At 36.9% G+C, this 17,079-nt stretch overlaps 1 protein-coding gene across 3 annotated transcripts in view; it reads left to right on the forward strand.

Annotated features, from left to right (window-relative positions):
- LOC134538271 (titin-like) overlaps positions 1-17,079 on the forward strand; it is a 453,345-nt gene that overhangs the window by 15,153 nt on the left and 421,113 nt on the right. For 2 of the 3 annotated variants that reach the window (XM_063379437.1, XM_063379439.1), the window contains exon 2: positions 6,935-7,076. In XM_063379437.1, coding sequence (XP_063235507.1) covers positions 6,937-7,076 — 140 coding nt within the window. In that variant the 5' untranslated portion in view covers positions 6,935-6,936. Of the gene's footprint in view, positions 1-6,934; positions 7,077-13,910; positions 14,218-17,079 lie in introns of those variants that run through there. The other variant, XM_063379438.1, reaches the window with a different exon arrangement.

Below are 17,079 nucleotides of genomic sequence, written 5' to 3' on the forward strand. Positions count from 1 at the left end.
TCAGTTAAGTATATCTCTTGGCCTGGAAACAACAATTCACTGTTTTCACGCGCAAACAACCAAGCTACTTTACCTTTATACTACGTGTTTCTACGACCTTCTCAGTATGATGAAAAATATGGTTTTGACAATGCTTATTTCTCTTACGCAGTCTCTCTTTATTTCTCTCTCTCTCTCTCTAGCAATTTACAGCATCGAAAGAAATGACGAAATTGCAGTACATATACGGCAGGCAGAACGCACTCACTCTGTACAAAAAAATCACAGCACAGAAAAAAAAATTATTGGAAATCGTACAATTATGTTGTTTAAGGAAGTTGTATGAAGATTCAAAGGTAATAATTCTACGCATAAATTTATATCAGTTCACTTAAAAAAATTTTTTTTAGCCGCACAAATTATGTTAGTCGATAAAGACCCTTACAACACCACTGATTTAATAGCAAAGCATCGCCAGCGCTAAAACAGACACTGTGAAATAGTGAGCACGACCATGCGGATAGGTCCTGCAAACTTCGCGTCATCAGAACACCAGAACAGAATTAACACTCGAACATCCGAGCAAGACGGCGTCCTGGTTACGCCACTACGTGCAGACGGGGCGCTGGGAACGTGCCGAACCCTCGAGACGGGGAGAGAGGCGCCGCCCCCAACCGGATTACAGCAGAGGGGCGGGTGCTACCTGTCTGGGAGGTGTACCCCTCCATCCCCCCATTCACGGTTGGCATGCCTGGCCGACTGGCCTGCCTCGTTGTCTCACCTCTAGTATCCTCGCAACAATACGTTGATATAAGAATCAATGAAAATAAATAATATATCATAATTTTCCGTAATAATAATAGTAAGCAACAATCAGAACACAGTAGAATGTATCCTTGAGGAAAGCAGGTTTTTAAGTAGTACGAAAGGAGTAGAAAATAATGAATTATTAGCAGCATGTAAAGAAACGATAGGGTACTTATAAGAAAATTGCACGAAATATTAAAACCTAATTCTGATGTGAATATTTATTTCGCTTTATGATTTTGGGAATTGATTATTCTAATATGACCAGCTTTATTTTTCCTATTAAACGAGTCTATAAAAATGTATTTGTAATTCATTAATATATTTTATAACTGTACACAATATTAGTTGGTGTCTTGGAGTATATAATAATAGTATTAAATTAATTAGCATTAAAAGTTTCATATTTGCTATTACAATATGTGTACGAATTTAAGTTACAAGCTGAAGTGTTGAAATTTTCATATTTAACCGTAGACATATTTCTGATATTTTAATTAGGTACATTAACATTTTAAACATGAATGAAAATATTTCGTTGAATAAATTATCAATTTGCAACGATTCCTAACCTGAATGTACGTCAAAATGCTTAAATCTACATACAAATACAAACATTCAGTTGACATAACATGGCGGCATTCTCGCCCGTTTTCATTGGCTGGAACTAGGAACCGCTAATTTAATCATAAGCTAGATATTTACGGTACTACTTTAGGTGCCCTCCATTTAATGTTACGGTCACCGCTCAAATTTCACAGTAGTCCTGAGACGACGAGAAGACTGCGCGCCAGTTCAAAGGCAACACCGCGCTAGAAGCACCAAAGAGCGTCACCACTTTATCATCCCGCCTCACGTAAGCCGAGGCCACACAGAGAGTTACGCTATGTTCGCTATGTTCGCTATGTTCGCTGCGCCAGGCGGCCAGACAGGATAGTCTAGTTCGCGATGTCGGAGAGACTCATGCCGTGGGATTCCAGTGATGATTCCGACGATGATGATATTCTTCCGACTCTTAAGGTATGTGAACGTAAAAATAGTAATGGGTTCATTAAGTTAACCTAAACAGAAACAAAATTTTTGGAAAATTTCATCACTTGATGAAGCAGCTGCTTGTGAGGATGAAACCAAATTTATGGATTATTTCAGGATAAATTCAACTCAACAATCCCAGGCATTGATTGTCCTGCATATCCTATCTTCTGAATTCTTCCATCGATTTATTACACAAACATGGATATTTTTGTAATCTTTAAATTAACTTTCCCGTCGACTTGACAATTTAAAGCACAATACTGAGAGAAATATAACTTCATAATAAAGCAAACGCAGAAGTACAGCACAATTCCGCGCGTATTTTTTTTTTTTTGTTTATCTGCGCATGCGCGAAGTCAGCGAAGTTTTAGAAAAAAAAATAGCCGAGAACCAAACACCTTGCGAAGTCGCCAACATATAGCGAACAAAGCGAACGCAGCTTATTGTGGCCAGTGGCACATGAGATGCAGCTGGCTATATTTTACTCTCGTAGCGAACATCGCGAACATAGCGAGCATAGCGTTGTCTGTGTGTCAGTAGAAATGTAAATTTTTTTGAATAATCGTTCAAATTTTAATTTTAATTTTTTTTTATTTTTAGAAATTCCCTTTTCCCCTCCGAAAAATCTCCTATATGCGCCACTGACAAAGTATTCTAGCGTATACAGTAGTTACACATGGAGCACTGATGCAGGCCCGAAATAGTCGGTTGTAGCGCACACAGTACTTCCCCTTCCTCCTATCCTGCAATCGAACGCCACATCCCTGAGCGCTGCACTTTTAGTTACGCTCAGGTTGACAAATCGATTTGATCTACCCTACCGGAAAGTAAACAAATTTTAGCTAAAGTCTAGAAAGGAGTGAGCGTGTTCACAATATTGTGCCTACATCTGTGTCTCCCTTCCCTCTTTGACTCTTAGCTGATAATTCAAGGGTTCCAACGTTCCTTATAAAAAGGTGGGTTCACGACTGAAATTTAAGAACTATGAATTAACAATAAGTCGTATACTTTAGATGTACTAATGGAGTGGTTTGCGATTGTCGCGTTGTGTTGAAACATTTATTGGTGGGTACAAAATATTCAAATAGTTTATTATTACGAACTAAATATTCCACAAAAAAATAAGAATAATTTCATAGTTAGCTTAACGTAAAACCTAAACGCCTTTTTAAAATTCCTTTTCTTAAACAGAATATGGTTGAATATAAAGGTATTGTTGAATATATGGTTGAATATAAAGTATGTTTGTATATAGCAAGGTTTTTGAAGTGACAAAGTCTAATAAATCGATGAACGCCGGCTGCACGCACGAAAAAGGATTATTCATTGTCCCGTTACGCACGTTGTCCCGTTACGCGGTGTCCAGTTACGCTCAGTGTACGCTTGCGCCGCATCTATCTCTCTTCCACTCGATTAGAACAACCATCGATTTGACTTTTTCGAGACACATTAAACTTGAAACACTCCCATTCGTTTCCTACTTTTCCTATCATCGTCCTATCCTTAACAGAATAACACAGATTGGGAAAAAGTTAAGTAGCAAACATGTATAAAAGTTATAGTTAAAGTAATAAACATATTTGAATTAATGAGTGCAAATAAAAGTAAATTTATCAATTAAATAGTAGATTTCATTTCACTCCTTCTTTGTATCCATACAAAATAGTGATAATTCAATAAAAATGATTCAATTTTATTCATAAAAGTTTGCAATCATTTCATCAATGTTTTTTATGACGTTGTCACGTTAAACTATCGTCCGTAAACCGACTTTAAAGACAACCAATTACAGACATGCCTTTGATCGGGCAGGGCCCTCAACTGTGTGCTCATCGGCGTGCAGGTAAAGGTTCCCCCGACCGTGAACACACCTTTAGCACGGCGCGTGTCCGTGTGTCCGTGTGTCCGTCCGTCCATCCGTCCGTCCGTCCGTCACCGTGTCTATTCCTGGACGCGAAGACGCCCGGCGTCGTGAATGGTTGGACGCCGCGGGACGCGCTCAGGCGTCCCTGAGTCACGTCTGTCTTTCCTCCCTCCCTCCCTCTCCAACCGCTTCAACTGTTCTCTCCTTTTCTCGGGGGGGGGGGGGGGGGGGGGAATTGTGAGCGAGTTATTTCAAGTACCAGGGTGTCTCCACAGTTAGTACTTTCCTACTAGATCTAGTACTTTTATAAGCTTTTTTTTAGTGGTCTAGTACATTTACGCTCAGATATAGTACTTATTTTTCCTTTAATATAATAATATTACAGTAACTCCAATATGTTTTATTATTAAGTGTAATTATTTTTAAAATCTATGGAATGTATGTGTGTGTTTGGTGTGATATATTTAAGTTAGAGCATTGCAATGTCATAATAACTTTCTAAATTGTTAAAAACCATAACAAATTATAATATAGTACTTTTTTTTTCTTCAAATCTAGTACTTTTTTCTCGCCTAAGTTGGTACAATTTTTTTTTTTTCCTTGTGGACACCCTGTTATGTACCCGCCAGAGAAGTGTTAACATAACATCCAAACCTCGGTAACGAGCAAAATTCGTATGTGCTCGTGTTGCAAATACCCTTTACGATATCGAAACTCGGACACGAAATTAAAAAATAATGCCGTACGTGAGACATTATATAGGTAAGATGTGATCGCCAGCAACATTTCTGCACGCGAATCACGCGTATTTTCCACACCCGCCTCTAGAATTCGCGGGTGGAGCAGCTACGTCGACTATCGAATCATTTTACCAGCAGACAGAATTTTTTAAAATATATAATTAAACGTCTTCGATAAAAGCGATAGAATAAAAAAATTACCAAACCCCGGATTTGTGCCTGATTTTCGACAAGGATTTTTGAAACACCATCTTCTTAAAATTAATTAAATAGTTTGTGCTAAAAAGTTTCCCTTTGGTTCTATAAACACTGGTTCCAGCCATCTGCCACAGATGGCAGCACAGTGGTTACACATTTCCGTTCCTTGATTACCGTTGCATTCAAAAAGTTACCCCCACCCATGCCGTACACCGAGAGATAAGATGTTACACATCAAAAATGCTGTAAACCAAGAGCTACAATGTTATGCATTAAAAAAACTACCTTTATCTTGGTACGTTTGGCGTGGAATGGTTACGACCCCAGAACCGAAATAATCAATACTTTAGAGGCCTGTTACACCATACACTTTACAAAAAAAAATTATATTTTTTTTCTCGAAGATATTATGTTGTAAATCTTATTATAGTTATTCTTATAATACTTTCTTTTTATCACATCGTTTAACAACTAATTACAAAATTAGAAAATTTTACACTCGCAAAAGCAAGTTTGTGTGTACTAGTCTCTTCATATAATGTGCGATATATTACCTTAATAACTACAGAAAAAATTACAGAAAAAATTAATATTACCTAATTATTAAAGTAAACAAAACAAAAAACTGTCTTCATCATCGTAAATGATAGTATTTTTAAAATAGTAAATTCTTTTTAAGTAATAAATATAATTACATTGTTTCAACCATATATTATATTTAAAAAACTATTAAAATAAAACCATAGAATCCTTGTTTTCAGTTAAATAGTCTTTCCAAAGATTGGTTTATTTTAATTTAATTATTATTTTAATATTTTTTTGTTGATATAAGTGTTTAAACGGCATTATACATTCATGACAAAATTAAAAAAAAAAATAATTAATGCTTCAAATTAAACATGTGGGTGTGTGTCAATCGCCCGCTCGTTGGTTTGACGTGAATCATCTACTAGCAGAGACAAGCTTTTCACACATTCTCAGTCATTTGCTAGTGCGTCTGATCTTCATCCGGATAAAGACACATCACCGAAGTTAAGAACCTACCTGGCCGGGCCGGGGTACCTGAGATTTTTGGGAAAAAATTTTTTTGGTGTTACTTTTTCCCCAGGTCTGAGAATTAAAAAAAAAGGGTGGAAAAAGGGGGGGGGGGGGGGGGTTATGTTATCGTTCCACCTTGCTCCCTAGAGATATGCCCTTGCTACTACCGAAATACACAATATAAGCTTACGTCACTTTCTGTCTAAGGCTAGATGATCACAAACAAATTTCACGCAAGTAAATTAACTTTTGGAAGGCTTATTATCAAGGATTGTTACATCCTGACTTGCTTTCAATGTTTTTACTGTCTCTTCCTGCAACTTGCTCAAATAAGCTACGACTCTTGATGGTCTGGATGGTAGCTGAAATAATTCGATAACTATGGGAAAGCCGAAAACAAGGCTTTTATGTTTCCATGGGAGAGTATTCTACGTCATTGTTGATGGAACTAATTTTAAAAATTAACAGTAGACAATTTCAATGGCGTAGCTCCAATTACAACTACACAAATAATAAGCCACAAACACATGTAAATACATACATATTATTGTTCACTGTACCGTGAAATGTTACCAAACATTAGGGACACGTAAGAGTATTAAAACCATAAAAATAAACTTTATAAAAATTATGTACATCCAAATATCTTGAATAACATACAATTTCAATATTGTTAACAGAGTTTATAGTAGTATATCAAAACCTTAAAGAGGAAAATGCGCATATAGATTAAAAAAAGTTGACAGTAAAAATATCAAAATAAAAAATATTATTTAATTTGGAAAATTAAAGTTAATGAAACTTCTCTGCCCATGTAAGCCATTAAAAATGGAAATATTGAACATGAAACATTTTATTGTTTGAAATTGCATTCCCGAAAAGAAATTTGTTTTGTATGGGAAAGTTTCAGTTTATCATATTGGGCACACTGCAGTAGTATAAACTAGTGAACGATTTGACGCCGTATTTCAACGCTCCGCTGAAGTACGTTGCAAACAACTTAAAGATTCCTTTCTAAGTTTAAGTAAAAATTAATTATTAGGTAGTTAACGAAAACGTTAGATACCATGTGGACGTACAGTGGCAAATTTTTAAGTAAATACAAAGTGGCGTGTTATAATCGCTTTTCATTGTAGGTACCCTCATTGTTTTATTACTGGTGCCAGTGACAATTTCGAAATGATGCTTATTATTTTTGCCTTGAAAAGAATTTTTACGTACGTTTAAAAAAAGAAATTCTTTGTAAACGAGCGCGAATTATTTACTGTTTCAGACATGAAGCAGACCGATCCAGCCCATGCGGCGCCGAGATTCGCCGACTCGGAGCTGCAAACAGTTACCGTGTACGAAGGTTCTGACGTCACGCTGTCGCTACAGCTGGCGCCAACTGGTGGAGCTCCAACTGCCATCTCTTGGTGAGTCAGCCAACTAACAACGCCCGGGTTGGAGAGCCTCGCTGTACTCTCTCCATCCAGCTGAGTGCGTGTCCCGATTTTAATATTTTTGCAAACAAAATACTCACGCTACCAAATATTGTAAACATATTTTGTATATATATATTTTTTTAATTCAGATTTTTTTATGACTCAAATTCAATAATTCTTTGAGGTGGATACAGAAAGGTTAGCCGTTGAGATGGTTGGGAATGGGCACTATCACCCGTGAGAGTAGGTACATACCTACGTGATTAGTGTAAAAGAGTAAAAATATGCGCTGAATAAAATGATTTCTGGAATAAAATTTTTGAGCTAGGTATTTCTTATGTTAACTAAAATACTCTCAAAGATGGATGTTTAACTATTGATAACTTATGTTTAGATATTGTGTCATTTAAATCAAAATAACGGGAAATCGCTGACCTGTTATTTTGTTGTATGATTTATTGATCTAAACTGTTAGCTTTTATAATAAAATTCTGTGGAGTATCATCAGTTCTCCGGTTTTATTATGGAGGAAGTATATAATAAATAGACTCCCAGTGCCCCTATAAATAACTCCCCCCCTCCTTTTTCAACTATAAGCCCATGAACTATATATACATATTGATGTGTCGTGTTGTTATGAGAGCGAAAGTGGTAGATTCAGAACCTGTCAAAACAAAAAAAAATTGGTTGTCTGTAAAGTCGGTTTACGGACGATAGTTTAACGTGACAACGTCATAACAAAAAAAATGAAATGATTGCATACTTTTATGAATAAAATTGAATAATTTTTATTGAATTATCACTATTTTGTATGGATACAAAGAAGGAGTGAAATGAAATCTACAATTTAATTGATAAATTTACTTTTATTTGCACTCATTAATTCAAATATGTTTATTACTTTAACGAACAGATTATTTTAACTATAACTGTTATACATGTTTGCTATTTAACATCTTCTAATCTGTGTTATTCTGTTAAGGATAGGACGATGATAAAAAAAGTAGGAAGCGAATGGGAGTGGTTCCAGTTTAATGTGCCTCGAAAAAGTCAAATCAATGGTTGTTCCAATCGAGTGGAAGAGAGATAGATGCGGCGCAAGCGTACAATGAGCGTAACGGGACACAGCGTAACGGGACACAGCGTAACGGGACAATGTGCGTTACGGGACACTTTTTCGCGCGTGTAGCCGGCGTTCATCAATTTATTAGACGTTGTCACTTCAAAAATTTCTTGTTTTTCCCAGAAACGACATCTGATCAAGTGAAATATGCAATCAAAAAGGGAAGAATAACCTCAGTACGAAATTCGTGAATTGAATTGAATAATAAATGCCTCTGAATTAATACACGCCAAATAACAAATTGAAATGAGTAATACACACTAGCTAATGTGGATAAAAATATACATATTTAAAAAAAATTTGAAGTAGTTAAAATTATTTTTAAACACTATGGTTAATGAACCTATTTTTAGCAAGTCAGTCAGGATATCCAGAAACGGTATGTCAGAAACGTATCCAAAATTTTCTGGTTAACGGGTCGGGATGCAGATACGAATTAAGAAATTTATTTTGCTTTCTTAAATAGTTATTGGGCTTCCCTCCTATGTATACTTAACGGATAATATTATTGATTGTGTTTTAAAGTAAACAAACTGCTGTTATAAAAATATGAAATAATGGACTCCTAAATAAAATTTATGGTTTAAAGATTGAAAAAAAATTAATTTCATTTAAAATTAATTTTCGGAAAATTGTTCAATGCAGATCAATGTCAAACGCGCTTATCTGATGCCAATATCTATTTCATCAAAATGAAATTTTATGATAAAGGTTTTATTTATGTTTTGTGAGGTAAACATTCTTATTAGCAGACCTCCATCTTTAATCCTTGGCCTTAATTAGTTTTTTTTTTAGTGCAAATAAAATATTGTGTGATACACAAAATTATAAATATGTACAATCTGAATAACTGTCAACATTGGATATGGAAATAATTTTAATGCGCTGTGCAGTAGCGAATCATGAAAATTTGGTAAAGATGCAACATGAATATTTTACATTGTAGCATGCAAATCTACAATGTCCGAATAGTTACGATTTCTCTGTCTACAGAGGATTTGCCTTTTCCGAGGTAAGTAGGGTATTTGGTTTTTCATCTCTTATGAGAACAAAATAATAATTACAAACAAACGGGTTCTGCCTGCCTGGGAACCCAGCCCCGCGTTTAGATAGATTTTTAATATTAAATATTATCACGCAAGATTTATTTACCTCTTACGATATCGCTTCCAAACAAAGAAAAATCTCGTTCCGCACAGTCTACAGGCGCAGACAGATGCCGAAGTTATTTTTATTTGTAACTTTCTGGAAACTTCCGGAGCATTCTAGAAACTTCCGGAATGTTATAAAAACTTAGTGTACAGAACATGTATGTGAGTTAAGCTCCAATCCATCCAATATAAAATAAGATGAAATATTTTCGCATACACCATGCAGCCAAAATGCTTCGAATGTTTTTTATCAGCCAGCATTTTCTTCGAATTTCCTGAATATTCTTGATAAGAGTTATGTATTCACGATGTTAAAATTAGCCTGACGTAGGAATTATAAACAAAATATTTTGATAATATTAAGAATATTTACAAAAATGTCGAACAGATCGGATACTATGCCTACTAACGGAGTTATTAAATTATTTCTCCTTCAAACCCTATTTTTTTTCCACTCCTTACAGTAATGGTTCTTCGTATCAATTTAAAAAAAAGTTGATAAAAAAATTAGATTATTTTAAAACAAATTTCAAATATTGGTCTTTAAGAAGAAAATACTTATTATTTTTTTATCTTCCAACAACAATATTTCACCGCTTGGAGGGATGAATAATATTACAAACTGAACTATAAAATCACAGTATTCTAAGGGAGTCGTGCTTTTTTTTTTATTCTTCAGCCCTGATTTATTTTCATCGTTTGTAGTAATTATATTAGTTGTATAAAAATTCGTTAAGCCAAATTTTTAAATTATAATTAGGAGGCTTAAATTAAATCTGGACGGATTTAGTAGTTTACACAGTAAATCGTTTTTTTTTCCATTTCAATCCCTGTAATCAAGCCCTCGATTAATGTATCAAAAATAAATTTAGAAAAAAGATGTTGGAATTATTTTTACGAAGTTTAATAATCTCAAACAAATGCGATATATGTCGTTATAAAGATAGTTAAAGCAATTTTTCTGTTTTTAAAACAACTTTACCCATTTCTACCCCTTTGCTCCAGTTTCGCCAATTAACGAACTCTTCCAAGATTATTCATCTTTGTATTTTATATATAATTTTTAAGTGATTTGTGGAGTATTGCGGAGGTTATTGTGTCCATAAGAGTTTTATATTTATATGTATTTGTATAAACTTTTGTTATGGAATTGGTTGTGGAGTCTATGGACCATAAAAATTAACTATGTAAATTTTTTTCTGAAAGTCGCGCCACAGTAACAAGTACAATAGGTAATTTTCCTTCGAAATATAGGCCTACATGAAACCACACCATGCCCTGTGATGAGAAGAAAATTATACAAGAAGAACGCTTACAAAAAAAGTTAATTTAGAGTTTATTTCTCAGTACTATTTAGTGTTTCAGTGATTATAAATTTAAAAAAAAAATACAATTTGTTGATACATTTTCTGTGCTTTTAACTTCTACAACAATGTTTCTCCTCTTCGCAATATCCATTGCAGTTTTTATTGAAAGGGATATATGTAGGCTATAGTGAAAAACGGTGGCAGTTCACACGTAAAAGTAAGTCGCTACCGTCTGATCTTTCCCATCGTGTTGTCTAACCATGATGTCTGATACGTTTTCTGCAGTAGCGTGGCACAATTGAAGCATCTAGTTCGCATGGTAAAACATAGAATGCTGCATGGTAGATTGTTATCTACGAAGATGCGAATTAATGGAATTACAATAAATTATATTTATGCGTACATATTGTTGCAAGGTAAAACCACGAAGAAGCCCAGAAACCCGGCTAGCCAATCAGCTGGGGCGCGGTCCATTAGAGCTACACCTCTCTAATCGGATTAGCAACAGAGCCTCGCTACCACCTCTCCAGCCCCGCTACACCCTTCCCCCGTGACACTATCGGGTTCCGTACTTTTCCCCCAGAGCCCCGCAGGCGTAACTAGGACATCATTGTTCTGGAAGCTTCGGGTGTCAAGTCAACCCTGACGACGCGACATTTTCCAAAGGGTTGCGAGATCATTCCAGAAGGGAGCTGAGGGGTATACAAACGGCGACGCCGGCCTCCGAGGCGGTGAAGTGAAAGAGGGCGAGTGACCCCCTTGGCGAGCGATAGCGGGCGACGAGAGACGGGCTTCGTGTGCGGAGACTGGTGCTAAGGGACTGTGTTGTGTGTGCGGTGGACGAGTGAACATTGCGAGGCAGTGTTTTTGGGACGGAGGTGAGCGGTGAGAGACGAGCAGTAGGGAGAACCACTGTCGAGCCGAGCTCCAGTGCGGAGAGTAAGAAGTGGACTGAACGAGTGAGGGATTAATTTGTGGACAGAAATTTTAAGTGTTATTTAATAAATAGTGAGAATAGTAGTTAGGAAAAAAAATTGGTTGTCTGTAAAGTCGGTTTACGGACGATAGTTTAACGTGACAACGTCATAACAAAACATTGATGAAATGATTGCATACTTTTATGAATAAAATTGAATCATTTTTATTGATTTATCACTATTTTGTATGGATACAAAGAAGGAGTGAAATGAAATCTACCATTTAATTGATGAATTTACTTTTATTTGCACTCATTAATTCAAATATGTTTATTGCTTTAACGAACAGAGCTTAATGGGACAATGTGCGTAACGGGACAATGAGTAATCCTTTTTCGTGCGTGCAGCCGGCGTACATTGATTTATAGACGTTGTCACGTCAAAACTGTATTTAATTAATTGGGCTATCATTTTCGAAACTGTTTCCCCAATCTTAACTATATACTTATATTGGACTATTTTATTATATTCATTTTCGCAAACTTATTTAAGATTTCATTTTCCTCTTTAAAGTTAATGCATGAATAAAATGGCGCTTAAGAAGAAATGATGAAAATCTAAACATTGAAAGTTTTTTAAAAATTTATTTAGAAAACGTTATTATTGTACGAATTTAAAGTTTCTTGTACGCATTACGCTTCTCATTTGAAAACAAAAATTGTTCATGACGTCATATTCAGATAGAATAGTATAACCTGTATAACATACGGAGATTCAAGTTCACCAGCTCTGGTTGGACCAATAAGCTCCTCGCGTCTGTGCCTTCAGCACCTGACGTCAAAGTTCATAGTCATAATTTTTTTTTTGTGTGCGAGGCGGTGTGATAAGTGCGTCGCTCACTGGTGCTTCCAGCACGGTGTCGCCTCTAAGCACAAGGCTCTGAAATGGCGCGCACTCTTCTCGTCGTTCAAAGGGTTACTATGATATTTGATAAGAAAAAAAGTGTTATGCAAGCAAGAATCTGTACTGGATGTTTCATGCGTAAATATTATTCTGAAAACACGCAGTTTTTTTAGACATTATCGCTCTCCAAAAAAACATAATACGGAAACAGAACTAATTATCCGCCCGCAGCCTATTCTTAATTGTTTTTCGTAAACAGACACCACACGGATATCTTGCGCAGTTTTTAAAATGCGAGTTTTCATGTGTAACATCTTAACTCTCGGTATACGGATTTTGGTAGAAATAATTTCGTAATTGAAACGTAAAATTTGTAATTAAGGTGCTGCCATCTGAGAGGGATGGCGCAAACCAAAGTTCACAAAGCCAAAGGGATATTTTATAGTATTAACAACCTGGGCAGTATTTTAATATAATCTTTTGTCGAAAATCTGTTTCAAGCCTGGGTGTAGTATTTTTTCAAGTCTTTTTCGGAACGGATTCATTATATTTCATTACATAGTTAAAAATTTCAGTCTTCTAATGGAGTGAGTCTATAGTCTTCGCAGCTGCTACGGCGACGAATTCTAGCGGCGGGTGAGGAAACTACGTGTGATTCGCGTCAAGAAATATCATCTGAGAACACAATGTGCTTATTATAAGAGTGTATTTGCAATATTGGAACAACACTTATTTAGCTCGTTAGTGAGGGTTTCTTGGTTTTCTGAAGCTCTGCACACCGTAAGACGAGCCCGGGGCAAGGCGAGCCGGGGGCAGGGGGTGTTGGTTGTCCAAGCACCCCGTCCCCGACAACGCAGGATCAATGGCGGCTTCAGTATGACTTTTCGGTAGGGGCTATCTATCGCACAAAGAAAGGTCGTAGTTGCAAAAAAATGAAAGTGGTCAGATATTGGCCGTGGAATATTATTTACAAATTACAGGTTTCAAATACAGAACCTTAGTAGCTCCATGCAACTTTTTGACGAGATAAAAGTTTAACATATGAAATTAAATATTTAGGTAAACATAAATATGCACTAATCAATAAAATTGGTCTCGGGAGGGGCTGTCCCCCCCCCCCCCACCGCCCCCCTTCTGGAGCCGCGCTCGCGCAGGAACCACGCGAGGGGAGACGTATAAACTCGACGATGACAGAAGATACAAGATGGCGGCGCCAAGAAAGGGGGGGGGGGGGTTCGGGACCGGCGCGGCCTCTCTGGCCTGATCGGCTGAAAATACCTCGGGGTTTGTAGCCGGGGGCCGAGTGAGAGAGAGAGAGAGAGAGAGAGATATTGGGGAGGGAGGTAGACGGCACACACACACACACACACACACACAACTCCCCTCTGTCGGACGCGCGCGCCAAACATCCCCGAAGATTCTTCGCTCAGTTGACGCAAGGTTTCGGGCGAGCGAGCGACCACCAGGGAGGTGTCGCGGGAGAGGCGCTAGTGAAGCGGCGGGGAAGGAAGACGGGTGACAATCGCCGGGGGATAGGGGGAGGGTCCGGTGGTCCTCGGAGGACTCGCGAGGATGCCGTAGCGCTGACCCGCCGCGGAGACTCGAAGGCGGTCGCAGACAGTGACCCTGCCCGTCATGAGGTGACATCGCGGGCGTCATGGGCAGTCAGTGCTGCAAGTGCAAGTCCGGCAGCCACAAGCACGCCGCCTCGTCCTCCGCTTCGTCCTTCAGGTGAGCGTTTACCTGAAACCTAGCGAAGATTCAACAATCATCACCCCTGACACAAGAGGTTCTAGTGAAACGTCACTTTCTGAAGCTACTGAAACGAACTTAGTTCAACTACTCTCTCCAGACATTGGTTTGACATCAAACCAAGAAGCAACCATAGTCACCGATAGGTCTACCCCTCCACTAGAATCTGCTCTGCCTATAAGACCTCGCGACTCGCCCCGGCTGTGAGACACTCCTCGGAAACCCCCCAGTTGCAAACGGTCGCGAAACTCCGCCTTGAAGCTTTACAAGCGATACCGTTGGCAACTAAGATTCCAAGGATTTTCCTTGTAAAAAGTACAAACATTTTTTGTTGTTGCGGTGTCAAATCTTCAGTAGTTATAGTAAGAGACCTGAAAAAGTAAATGATATTTTTTTCTCAACAATGGGGAAACCCAGTTAAAAATTGTCACAAAACTCTGCCTTGAAGTTTTACAAGCGATATCGTTGGTAACTAAGGTTCCAAAGAGTTTCCTTGTAAAAAATACTTTTTTTTACTGTTGCAAATCTTTAGTAGTTATAGTAAGAGACCTTAAAAAGTAAATGATATTTTTCTCAACAATGGGAAAACCCAGTTGAAAATGGTCACAAAGCTCTGCATTGAAGTTTTACAAGCGATATCGTTGGCAACTAAGGTTCCAAAGAGTTTCCTTGTAAAAAGTACAAAAAAAAAAAAATTTTTTTTAAGGTGGCAACCTTCAGTAGTTATAGTAAGCTGAAAAAGTGAATGATTTTTTTCTCAACAATGGGCCTTTTATTTTTCTTGAAAATATGTGTTGTTTCCTCGGATTTTTTTTTTTCATATTTGTATTTTAAAATTAAATTAAAATTTTTGGTTTAAAATACTGCTTTAATATAACAATATTATTAAATAAAATGTTTTGTTATAATTCTAACATATTTATGAGTTAGAAGATGCAAATTGACTGTATCATCATATAGAAGCACTGTAAAGCTTTCAACAGGTTAAGTCTGTTAAGTTTTGACACCTATCTGCGACCACTTGTTTTTGTAATGACTCAATAAACGTTTCACTTGTCAATACCAACAGTAGTATTCAAAATGGCTTTCAGTTTGTACTTTTACAAGGATTGTCCTTGGCAACTCAGTTGCCAAATATATCACTTGTAAACTTTGGAAGGCAGAGCTTCGTACCGTTTTCAATCCTACAAAGCTCTGCCGTGCAGTTTTACATGTGATGTCGTTGGCAACTGAGTTTCCAAGAATTTTCCTTGTAAAATGTAGGTACAGAAAGTTTCTAGTGTCAAACTTCAGTAGCTAAAGGTACAGACCTGAAAACGTTAATGATAGTTTTCTCAAAACTAGGTGCTATTTTTTCCAAAACATGTCTGTCTTTATTTCCTAAAAAAAATTTTTTTATCAGTTTTGTCTTCCAAAATTATTATTTTTTTACGAAATCATACACTTTTTTTTAAGAAACTCTGAATTATTTTGATTAAAAATACTACACATAAGTATATAACAATATTATAAAAACTGTTCTGTTATAATTCTAACATATTTTAGCATTTGAAGATACGAATGCCGTTTGACTTTATCATGAAATGAAAGCATCGTAAAGCTATCAATATTTGCTTCTTTTAAGGGGCCCGCCTCGTCAGGGGTGTATGTGTGTTAGTGAGGCGGGATGATAAGCGCGACGCTCGATGGTATTTCTAGCGCGGTATCGGCTCTAAGCTCAAGGCTCTGAACTGGCGCGCAGTCTTCTCGTCGTCACAGGAAAACTGTGAAATTTGTGCGGTGACCGTATTTTTATATTACGGGGAAATGACGATAAAGGTGTAACGAAAGTCCCTTAAGTGCTTTCAAGAATCTGTACCACTTGTTTTACACCTAAAAATTACTCTGAAAACATGCGTTTCAGCCATTTTAACTCTTCTAGAAATACAGTTAAAAAACATGATCCAAAATTAAAAGTACTTTTCGGGCCTCAGCGAACTCTTAAATGCTTTTCGTAAACATACCCCACTCGGATATCTTGAGTAGTTTTTAAATCGCGTTGTTTTTCCTGAAGCTCTGCACACCGTGTGTGTGACCAGGTAGGCGGGCCCCTTAAGATCTGACGCTTGTCTGTGACCAGTTTTTATTTTGTTGCAATGACTCAATAAACGTTCACCGTCGACATTATTGATGGAACTCCAAATGGCTTTCATTTTATAGTTCCGGCAGAAAATCAGTTATATTCATGGTAGGCTAACTGACGAAACGTACCGCAGAAAAGCTGTAGAAATTAAAATTCTTTATTAAACATTACATTATAAAAATATTGTTAAAGTCATTCATTTTTGTAAAACTTCGAAGAAACGTAGGAAAAAAGTCGTAAAATGTTTTTTTTTTGGCCGCCAAAGGTTTTCCCGTTGTCGGCCGTGTTGGATAAATTCGTTTTATTCTTTCATGTTAGCATCAGTTTATAAAATAACAAAAATATATTATACCCTACATTTTGCAAGGAACAGTGTATCTCGTCGGCTTACCATCACAAGTTTCTAACTCTAATAATTTTTACAGGCGAGGCAAAAATCATATCATGGAAAATAAAGATATGCTGTGATAAATAAAAATAGTCAAAATAAAGCAACATTTAATTATAAAGAAATAAAATGCATTGTTTAAATTATTTATTATTTTTTGGAGACACAAGAAGGTATTGAACAATAAAATGAAGACAAATTAAGGCATAGGTGGTTTCAATTAAGTACTACAGATGTCCTGGCATTGGTAATTCGACTTTGGAGGTCTTTACAGGCCTGTGAGTGAGTGGTTTGTGGACCAAGGTCATCTGATACACCAACACCGAAGCCT

This window comes from Bacillus rossius, chromosome 13 (genome assembly GCF_032445375.1).
Source record: "Bacillus rossius redtenbacheri isolate Brsri chromosome 13, Brsri_v3, whole genome shotgun sequence".
NCBI classification, from domain to species: Eukaryota; Metazoa; Arthropoda; class Insecta; order Phasmatodea; family Bacillidae; genus Bacillus; species Bacillus rossius.